Source organism: Oncorhynchus gorbuscha, linkage group LG22, assembly GCF_021184085.1.
Source record: "Oncorhynchus gorbuscha isolate QuinsamMale2020 ecotype Even-year linkage group LG22, OgorEven_v1.0, whole genome shotgun sequence".
Classification (NCBI taxonomy): domain Eukaryota; kingdom Metazoa; phylum Chordata; class Actinopteri; order Salmoniformes; family Salmonidae; genus Oncorhynchus; species Oncorhynchus gorbuscha.
In genome coordinates, this window is record NC_060194.1 from 15,344,394 (window position 1) to 15,355,722 (window position 11,329).

General features: G+C 51.6%; 1 protein-coding gene across 3 annotated transcripts in view; it reads left to right on the forward strand.

Annotated features, from left to right (window-relative positions):
- Positions 1-277: 277 nt before the first annotated feature.
- The window catches only part of LOC124009399 (ephrin type-B receptor 1-like), a 377,149-nt gene continuing 366,097 nt past the window's right edge, over positions 278-11,329 (forward strand). For all 3 annotated transcript variants that reach the window (XR_006834290.1, XR_006834291.1, XM_046321201.1), the window contains exon 1: positions 278-526. Coding sequence is in view for 1 of the 3 variants with exons in the window: in XM_046321201.1 (XP_046177157.1) it covers positions 364-526 (163 nt within the window). In the remaining 2 variants the exon portion in view is untranslated. The remainder of the gene's footprint in view (positions 527-11,329) is intronic.

Genomic DNA, 11,329 nt, shown 5'->3' on the forward strand with positions numbered 1-11,329 from the left:
AAATGGAGGTCCTTTATATTTTGGGGGGGAAACTTTTAATGTAATATCCAATCAAGACCAATTGGTGGTGCTATTCTACTTCGATGAGGCGGTCGAGGTTTCAAATAGGTCAGGGAAAAGTTTGGTGTTTTCACAATGCAGGGAGGAGCAGACCAGTGGCGATTGGTTAACGATTTTCACTTTTCAATCTGTGATTGGCCCTGCCGATTTAGCCGTGTGTGAGGAGGTTGTCTCGCCCCCCTCCTCTCGTCCTCACCACCCCAATCCATCCCCTATACACTCGATGAGGTCCTACGCTGGTTGTCACATAGTCTTTACTACGGTTTGAAATGTGACTCTCACAACACGGGTTTACCGACTGGAATGCACCGCTCTGTGACAACTGAAGGGATTTTTTTTTGTGCGCGCAAATCCTGCGTGGTTCTCAGTGGATATAGGCTGTGTGGACTACACATTCCTGCCATGACTGTGGATTTGCTTGCGGTTTTATGGGTCATCATCACCACCACGGTTTCCGCGATGGAAGGTAGGCTAAATTATTGATATTTTCATTGCTCTGTTCATATGGTAGGACCATGGAACGAAATTGAATAATGCTACGCGCCGGAGCTCACACCGGCTCTCTTTCCCATGGAACGCCACATTGTATCTGCGAGAGCGTGCGCTCTGTGCTGTCAGAGGGGGTACAAGGGATGCGATGCACGTGGACCCTCTCGACACCCTGTCCAGTTATTTTATCATTCATCACAATTGGATGGGAGAGTAGGGGTCTGTGGTGGTCTGGTTCTTCTGGGCTGCAGACAGTGCAGTTAGACCATGTCCCGTTCTACCTTTGAATACATCCTGGCCATAATGTTTCCATTACACTGTTAACATGGGGAGCTTACTTTTATTTGTTTTATTGTGCTATGTTATTGTGCTATGAGAGAATTGGTCATCTTTCTAGGCTAGGCTACACTCTTAGAAAAAAGGTTATGGATATAACTAAAAATGGTTCTATTGCTTTTCATATACGGCACCCCTAAAGGTTCTATATAGGACCATTTTGTAGGGTTCTTTCATCAGAATCCCAGAGATTCTTCATCACTGAACCAACGTTGTTTCCGTTTAGAACCCTTGGGTCCCATATAGCGTTCTATAGATATCTTAACGTTCTATATATAGCGTTCTATATGGAACCAATTTCGGTTATAAATAGAACCTTAACGGGCGCCATATTTGAAGCAAGCATAGAACCTTTCTTCTCTAAGATTGTTCATCAGTTTTGAAACACTATCTGTGACTTAACCCGGAGAGATGCTTCTCCGCCGGCAAGTGTTGGCGCCTGAGTGTAGAGTGTAGATCTCTCCTCTCAAAAACTCTGTGTTATTCGGGTCACGTCCTGTCATAGGCGAATAATTAGTTTTTAGCGCCAACTCCGAGCAACAGTAGGATAAATATCAGGCGATTTTGAATTGGCGGAGGGATTTAATAGATGGCTGCTCAAACTGTTTAGCGACCGTAATGACTCCGCCAGATCAAACGATGCTGACTGGGTGACGGGTGGTGATGAGGCATTTCCAGATCAGGACAATTAATACAATAGGATCAATTTCTCTCTCTGTCTCTCTGGTCCTCTTTGGCACACACATGCGCACAGACAGACATACATACAGACATACCACACACACTGTGTAGGCTAAATCAACAGACAAGTCTGGCATCATCATCAGTAGCTAAATGCCTATCTTAGGCTTGAACTTACTTTCCATTTCCTGTGTAGAAGCTGAGGGACGAGAGCACTAGACATCCAGTATGTGATGCATGCACATTATGCTACAGCCTTTTTGATATGGAACATCTACCTTTGCTCTCTTTGCTCACACACTTGCCAAAGCAAATGGCCTGGTGTGGTTCTCTGCAAGTGGAATGAATTAAAGACTAGAAAGTGAAGTGGGTGTCACATGATCGTAGGACCTCTGTTTCATCTTCTTCTCTTCATAATGATTACAACTCTCAGGCTGCCAGGGGAGCTCAGTGTTGCTATGTAATTCAGTGGTGGCTGACAGCTTGCTTGTTTATATTTATCTTATTCTATCGCACACACACACGCACGCACGCACGCACGCACGCACGCACACACACACACACACACACACACACACACACACACACACACACACACACACACACACACACACACACACACACACACACACACACACACACACACACACACACACACACACACACACACACACACACACACACACACACACACACACGACCCATTGGACATATTACCCGCTTCCCAAATCCCAGACAGTCGCTCTAAAGGTCTCCCTAGAAAGACAAAGCCTGCTATTGGAATGAACAGATGGGTGTGGGAGACACACTAGGTTACTGGGGCAACACCAGGGCTGAGAGTCATTTCCTTGTTTAGGCTGGTTAATTGAAAGGAGATTGTCTCACGGGCAGGTTAAGATGTTAACTGATCTGATCTCCAATCTGTTGCCCTCACACTCTCTCTCTCTGTGTATGTGTGTGTGACAGCATACGGCCCTCGCCACATTATCCCTGCCCAGATCCGTGTCACCCTTAATCTGATTATCTGTCCCTAATCACCACATCAGTCCCGTAATCACAAACAATGTGACAAAGATCACTGTTTGCGTGTGTGTGTCTGGGGGGCACCACTGACCATATGGACAGATTGGTGAGGATGAATAGAGAGTAGTCCCCCCCCCACCCCAATCAGTCTGCCAGGGGGAAGGGCTACTGCTGTGTTTGGGGGGCACCACTGACCATATGGACAGATTGGTGAGGATGAATAGAGAGTAGTCCCCCCCCCACCCCAATCAGTCTGCCAGGGGGAAGGGCTACTGCTGTGTTTGGGGGGCACCACTGACCATATGGACAGATTGGTGAGGATGAATAGAGAGTAGTCCCCCCCCACCCCAATCAGTCTGCCAGGGGGAAGGGCTACTGCTGTGTTTGGGGGGCACCACTGACCATATGGACAGATTGGTGAGGATGAATAGAGAGTACCACCCCAATCAGTCTGCCAGGGGGAAGGGCTACTGCTGTGTTTGAGGGTCACCACTGACCATATGGACAGATTGGTGAGGATGAATAGAGGGTACCCCCCCAATCAGTCTGCCAGGGGGAAGGGCTACTGCTGTGTTTGGGGGGCACCACTGACCATATGGACAGATTGGTGAGGATGAATAGAGAGTACCACCCCAATCAGTCTGCCAGGGGAAGGGCTACTGCTGTGTTTGAGGGGCACCACTGACCATATGGACAGATTGGTGAGGATGAATAGAGAGTACCACCCCAATCAGTCTGCCAGGGGGAAGGGCTACTGCTGTGTTTGAGGGGCACCACTGACCATATGGACAGATTGGTGAGGATGAATAGAGAGTACCACCCCAATCAGTCTGCCAGGGGGAAGGGCTACTGCTGTGTTTGGGGGGCACCACTGACCATATGGACAGATTGGTGAGGATGAATAGAGAGTACCACCCCAATCAGTCTGCCAGGGGAAGGGCTACTGCTGTGTTTGAGGGGCACCACTGACCATATGGACAGATTGGTGAGGATGAATAGAGAGTACCACCCCAATCAGTCTGCCAGGGGGAAGGGCTACTGCTGTGTTTGAGGGGCACCACTGACCATATGGACAGATTGGTGAGGATGAATAGAGAGTACCACCCCAATCAGTCTGCCAGGGGGAAGGGCTACTGCTGTGTTTGAGGGGCACCACTGACCATATGGACAGATTGGTGAGGATGAATAGAGGGTACCCCCCCAATCAGTCTGCCAGGGGAAGGGCTACTGCTGTGTTTGAGGGGCACCACTGACCATATGGACAGATTGGTGAGGATGAATAGAGGGTACCCCCAATCAGTCTGCCAGGGGAAGGGCTACTGCTGTGTTTGGGGGCACCACTGACCATATGGACAGATTGGTGAGGATGAATAGAGAGTACCACCCCAATCAGTCTGCCAGGGGGAAGGGCTACTGCTGTGTTTGAGGGGCACCACTGACCATATGGACAGATTGGTGAGGATGAATAGAGAGTACCACCCCAATCAGTCTGCCAGGGGGAAGGGCTACTGCTGTGTTTGAGGGGCACCACTGACCATATGGACAGATTGGTGAGGATGAATAGAGAGTACCCCCCCAATCAGTCTGCCAGGGGGAAGGGCTACTGCTGTGTTTGAGGGGCACCACTGACCATATGGACAGATTGGTGAGGATGAATAGAGGGTACCCCCCCAATCAGTCTGCCAGGGGGAAGGGCTACTGCTGTGTTTGGGGGGCACCACTGACCATATGGACAGATTGGTGAGGATGAATAGAGAGTACCACCCCAATCAGTCTGCCAGGGGGAAGGGCTACTGCTGTGTTTGAGGGGCACCACTGACCATATGGACAGATTGGTGAGGATGAATAGAGAGTACCACCCCAATCAGTCTGCCAGGGGGAAGGGCTACTGCTGTGTTTGAGGGGCACCACTGACCATATGGACAGATTGGTGAGGATGAATAGAGAGTACCCCCAATCAGTCTGCCAGGGGAAGGGCTACTGCTGTGTTTGAGGGTCACCACTGACCATATGGACAGATTGGTGAGGATGAATAGAGAGTACCACCCCAATCAGTCTGCCAGGGGGAAGGGCTACTGCTGTGTTTGAGGGGCACCACTGACCATATGGACAGATTGGTGAGGATGAATAGAGAGTACCACCCCAATCAGTCTGCCAGGGGGAAGGGCTACTGCTGTGTTTGAGGGGCACCACTGACCATATGGACAGATTGGTGAGGATGAATAGAGAGTACCCCCCCAATCAGTCTGCCAGGGGGAAGGGCTACTGCTGTGTTTGAGGGTCACCACTGACCATATGGACAGATTGGTGAGGATGAATAGAGAGTACCACCCCAATCAGTCTGCCAGGGGGAAGGGCTACTGCTGTGTTTGAGGGGCACCACTGACCATATGGACAGATTGGTGAGGATGAATAGAGAGTACCCCCCCAATCAGTCTGCCAGGGGGAAGGGCTACTGCTGTGTTTGAGGGTCACCACTGACCATATGGACAGATTGGTGAGGATGAATAGAGAGTACCACCCCAATCAGTCTGCCAGGGGGAAGGGCTACTGCTGTGTTTGGGGGTCTCCCTAAACATGTTACAGCTATGACAGGTTCAGGTTGGATATGGACCTACAGCTGGACATAAATCACTTTGCTACTTCGATAGATTTCAACCATCCGACTGACTGAACAACCTCTTACTGTGGTTGTCTCTGTCCCCTGTCATGCTGCGTCATCTATACGGTTGACATCTATTATCTCTCCTCAATGGAGTGAGGGATGGAGCCAAAGTGGAGGATGAAGAGTGGATGGCTAAACAGAGCATTAGAGCTGAGCAGCAGGCGAGTGTATGAAAGGTGGACGAGGAGACAGTAGATGAATCCTGCCTGATCACTAGAAATAGACAGCGATTTTGGATGTTTGAACATTTCCTGAGAACATTGATATACTCTATGCCTTCTTCAGGCACTCAAAACAACAAAACATTTAAAGGAATAACCAGGCATGAACTCACGAAGCTCGGAGCCGGAGCGCGCTGCTTGGAAGACTGCTCCTCCACAGTTCACAATGCTCTATGTAAGACATGAGAATACTTGATGATCGTTTTTAATTATTTTGTTTTACGCCTTACCCAAACCATTGCCCTAAACTTAACCTCTCTGAATGAATACCTAACCTTAACCTCTCTGAATGAATACCTAACCTTAACCTCTCTGAATGAATACCTAACCTTAACCTCTCTGAATGAATACCTAACCTTAACCTCTCTGAATGAATACCTAACCTTAACCACTCTGAATGAATACCTAACCTTAACCTCTCTGAATGAATACCTAACCTTAACCTCTCTGAATGAATACCTAACCTTAACCTCTCTGAATGAATACCTAACCTTAACCTCTCTGAATGAATACCTAACCTTAACCTCTCTGAATGAATACCTAACCTTAACCCTGTGGTTTCTGTTTTAACCCTGTAACCACGCAAAATGAATGCGTCAAAAATAGAAATTCAGCCGCAATGTGTCGCATTTCAAAGGGAAACTATGAGGACTTGTTGGATAAGTCACCATGCGCTTTAGCTGGGCGGAAGGAGGGAGGAGAGAGGAGAGAGGAGGGAGGAGAGGAGATGCATTTGCATGCCATTAGAGAAAAAATACATGTGCAGAGTCCCATTGCTCCCTCTCTCCCTCCCTCTCTCTGTCTCTCTCCCTCTCTCCCTCCCTCTCTCTGTCTCTCTCCCTCTCTCCCTCCCTCTCTCTGTCTCTCTCCCTCTCTCCCTCCCTCTCTCTGTCTCTCTGTTGCTCTCTGTCGCTCTCTTTCTCTACCCCCTCTCTCTCCCCTTTCTCCCTTTCTCTTTGTCTCTCTGTCACTCTCTTTCTCTACCCCCTCTCTCTCCCCTTTCTCCCTTTCTCTTTGTCTCTCTGTCGCTCTCTTTCTCTACCCCCTCTCTCTCCCCTTTCTCCCTTTCTCTCTGTCTCTCTGTCGCTCTCTTTCTCTACCCCCTCTCTCCCCTTTCTCCCTTTCTCTCTGTCTCTCTGTCGCTCTCTTTCTCTACCCCCTCTCTCTCCCCTTTCTCCCTTTCTCTCTGTCTCTCTGTCTCTCTGTCGCTCTCTTTCTCTACCCCCTCTCTCTCCCTCTTTCTCCCTTTCTCCCTTTCTCTCTGTCTCTCTGTCGCTCTCTTTCTCTACCCCCTCTCTCTCCCTCCCCTTTCTCCCTTTCTCCCTTTCTCTCTCTCTCTGTTGCTCTCTTTCTCTACCCCCTCTCTCTCCCCTTTCTCCCTTTCTCTCTGTCTCTCTGTCGCTCTCTTTCTCTACCCCCTCTCTCCCCTTTCTCCCTTTCTCTCTCTCTCTGTCTCTCTGTCGCTCTCTTTCTCTACCCCCTCTCTCCCCTTTCTCCCTTTCTCTCTGTCTCTCTGTCTCTCTGTCGCTCTCTTTCTCTACCCTCTCTCTCCCCTTTCTCCCTTTCTCTCTGTCTCTCTGTCTCTCTGTCTCTCTGTTGCTCTCTTTCTCTACCCCCTCTCTCTCCCCTTTCTCCCTTTCTCTCTGTCTCTCAGTTGCTCTCTTTCTCTACCCCCTCTCTTTCCCCTTTCTCCCTTTCTCTGTCTCTCTCTTTCTTTAACCCCTTTCTCTCCATTTTCTCCCTTTCTCTCTGTCTCTCTGTCGCTCTCTTTCTCTATCCCCTCTCTCCCCCTTCTCCCTTTCTCTCTGTCGCTCTCTTTCTCTCCCCCATCTCCCTTTCTCTCTGTCTCTCTGTCTCTCTGTCGCTCTCTTTCTCTACCCCCTCTCTCTCTCCCTTCTCCCTTTCTCTCTGTCTCTCTGTCGCTCTCTTTCTCTACCCCCTCTCTCCCCCTTCTCCCTTTCTCTCTGTCTCTCTGTCGCTCTCTTTCTCTACCCCCTCTCTCCCCTTCTCCCTTTCTCTCTGTCTCTCTGTCGCTCTCTTTCTCTACCCCCTCTCTCTCCCTCCCCTTCTCCCTTTCTCTCTGTCTCTCTGTCACTCTCTTTCTCTACCCCCTCTCTCCCCCTTCTCCCTTTCTCTCTGTCTCTCTGTCTCTCTCTTTCTCTACCCCCTCTCTCCCCTTCTCCCTTTCTCTCTGTCTCTCTGTCGCTCTCTTTCTCTACCCCCTCTCTTTCCCCTTTCTCCCTTTCTCTGTCTCTCTCTTTCTTTAACCCCTTTCTCTCCCTTTTCTCCCTTTCTCTCTGTCTCTCTGTCGCTCTCTTTCTCTATCCCCTCTCTCCCCCTTCTCCCTTTCTCTCTGTCTCTCTGTCGCTCTCTTTCTCTACCCCCTCTCTCCCCCTTCTCCCTTTCTCTCTGTCTCTCTGTCTCTCTCTTTCTCTACCCCCCTCTCTCCCCCTTCTCCCTTTCTCTCTGTCTCTCTGTCGCTCTCTTTCTCTACCCCCTCTCTCCCCCTTCTCCCTTTCTCTCTGTATCTCTGTCGCTCTCTTTCTCTACCCCTGTCTCACCCTTCTCCCTTTCTCTCTGTCTCTCTGTCGCTCTCTTTCTCTACCCCCTCTCTCCCCCTTCTCCCTTTCTCTCTCTCCCCCTTCTCCCTTTCTCTCTGTCTCTCTGTGTTTATTTGTTCATTCATTACTTTATTTGGATCTCCATTAGCTTTTGCAGAAGCAGCAGCAACTCGTCTGTGCATCTGTGTATCATTATTTACAACAGCAGTGGTCATTTTCCACCACATACAGAGCCAGCACTTATTTATGTTTGCTCTTAAACCAATTAAGCCTGCTTAGCTGACTGGCAGAGAGAAAGGGATGGATGGAGGGAGGAGGAGAGACTGGAGTAGATAGATGGAGGGGTAGTGAGTGAAAGAGGAGGGGAAGAGAAAGAAGAGGGGGAGAGGGAGGGATGAGGGACAGAGAGAGGACACGTGAAAGAGGTGGAGGGAGAGGGAGAAAGATTGAGAGAGACAGAAAGAGGGGGAGCGGTGGGAGAGAGAGGTAGGAGGGACAGAAAGAGGGGGAGCGGTGGGAGAGAGAGGGATGAGGGACAGAGAGAGGACACGTGAAAGAGGTGGAGGGAGAGGGAGAAATATCGAGAGAGACAGAAAGAGGGGGAGCGGTGGGAGAGAGGGATGAGGGACAGAAAGAGGGGGAGCGGTGGGAGAGAGAGGGATGAGGGACAGAAAGAGGGGGAGCGGTGGGAGAGAGAGGGATGAGGGACAGAAAGAGGGGGAGCGGTGGGAGAGAGAGGGAGGAGGGACAGAAAGAGGGTGAGAGGGAGGGATGAGGGACAGAGAGAGGAAACGTGAAAGAGGTGGAGGGAGAGGGAGAAATATCGAGAGAGACAGAAAGAGGGGGAGCGGTGGGAGAGAGAGGTAGGAGGGACAGAAAGAGGGGGAGCGGTGGGAGAGAGAGGGAGGAGGGACAGAAAGAGGGGGAGCGGTGGGAGAGGGGGGTAGGAGGGGACAGAAAGAGGGGAGCGGTGTGAGAGAGAGGTAGGAGGGACAGAAAGAGGGGGAGCAGTGGGAGAGAGAGGGATGAGGGACAGAAAGAGGGGGAGCGGTGGGAGAGAGAGGGATGAGGGACAGAAAGAGGGGGAGCGGTGGGAGAGAGAGGGAGGAGGGACAGAAAGAGGGGGAGTGGTGGGAGAGAGAGGGATGAGGGACAGAAAGAGGGGGAGCAGTGGGAGAGAGAGGGAGGAGGGACAGAAAGAGGGGGAGTGGTGGGAGAGAGAGGGATGAGGGACAGAAAGAGGGGGAGCAGTGGGAGAGAGAGGGAGGAGGGACAGAAAGAGGGGGAGTGGTGGGAGAGAGAGGGATGAGGGACAGAAAGAGGGGGAGCAGTGGGAGAGAGAGGGATGAGGGACAGAAAGAGGGGGAGTGGTGGGAGAGAGAGCGGGAGAGATGGATGTGGTGACAGGGAAGCATCAAACCCAAACCCACTGGAACCAACCAGATCCTCCATTAACTACTGTAGCTGGGGGACGGGCTGCTTCAGTACAAGACACATTCATCAACTCCAGCAGCGAACCTGAGAGAGCAGGGAGAAGGGGAGGGAGAGACACTGGGTGAGAGAGAGTGAGGGAGAAGGGGAGGGAGAGACACTGGGTGAGAGAGAGCAGGGAGAAGGGGAGGGAGAGACACTGGGTGAGAGAGAGTGAGGGAGAAGGGGAGGGAGAGACACTGGGTGAGAGAGAGCAGGGAGAAGGGGAGGGAGAGACACTGGGTGAGAGAGAGCAGGGAGAAGGGGAGGGAGAGACACTGGGTGAGAGAGAGCAGGGAGAAGGGGAGGGAGAGACACTGGGTGAGAGAGAGCAGGGAGAAGGGGAGGGAGAGACACTGGGTGAGAGAGAGCAGGGAGAAGGGGAGGGAGAGACACTGGGTGAGAGAGAGAAGGGGAGGGAGAGACACTGGGTGAGAGAGAGCAGGGAGAAGGGGAGGGAGAGACACTGGGTGAGAGAGAGCAGGGAGAAGGGGAGGGAGAGACACTGGGTGAGAGAGAGCAGGGAGAAGGGGAGGGAGAGACACTGGGTGAGAGAGAGTGAGGGAGAAGGGGAGGGAGAGACACTGGGTGAGAGAGAGCAGGGAGAAGGGGAGGGAGAGACACTGGGTGAGAGAGAGTGAGGGAGAAGGGGAGGGAGAGACACTGGGTGAGAGAGAGCAGGGAGAAGGGGAGGGAGAGACACTGGGTGAGAGAGAGCAGGGAGAAGGGGAGGGAGAGACACTGGGTGAGAGAGAGCAGGGAGAAGGGGAGGGAGAGACACTGGGTGAGAGAGAGCAGGGAGAAGGGGAGGGAGAGACACTGGGTGAGAGAGAGCAGGGAGAAGGGGAGGGAGAGACACTGGGTGAGAGAGAGCAGGGAGAAGGGGAGGGAGAGACACTGGGTGAGAGAGAGCAGGGAGAAGGGGAGGGAGAGACACTGGGTGAGAGAGAGCAGGGAGAAGGGGAGGGAGAGACACTGGGTGAGAGAGAGTGAGGGAGAAGGGGAGGGAGAGACACTGGGTGAGAGAGAGCAGGGAGAAGGGGAGGGAGAGACACTGGGTGAGAGAGAGTGAGGGAGAAGGGGAGGGAGAGACACTGGGTGAGAGAGAGCAGGGAGAAGGGGAGGGAGAGACACTGGGTGAGAGAGAGCAGGGAGAAGGGGAGGGAGAGACACTGGGTGAGAGAGAGCAGGGAGAAGGGGAGGGAGAGACACTGGGTGAGAGAGAGCAGGGAGAAGGGGAGGGAGAGACACTGGGTGAGAGAGAGAGAGGAGAGAGAGAGAGAGAGAGAGAGAGAGAGAGAGAGAGAGAGAGAGAGAGAGAGAGAGAGGGCAGGAGCCAAGGCAGAGAGATGAAAAAAGGAAAGTGTGTGTGTGTCAAAGAACTACCATGATCATGAAGTCATCTGTTTCGAAACAGGCCATTGAGGACAAGCTGAGGCTGATGATAGCAAATTCAACAACCTGTGTGGGTGCGTGGGTGCGGGTGCGTGTGCGTGAGTGAGAGTTGAAATCTCCAATCCAGAAGACAACAGGCGTGTATGTAGTAATCAGTCCCAGAGGAATTAAATACCAGGGATGCTGTAATGCCACCTCCCCAGTGGCACAATGGATTAGCGGTTATAACAAGTATTACATGTTTATGCATGAGTAGCTAATAATGATTCGCTTCAAGCACCATAACAACTGCCAGTCAACCCAACACATGTTCTGCGTCATATCAGTCCCCAGTTTAATGCTGACCCAATTCCCTGTACAGAGTATCTGTATGGTATCTGGCTAAGAGGAGAGCAGCAATAGAATAGGTTCAGCAAATATAATTGACT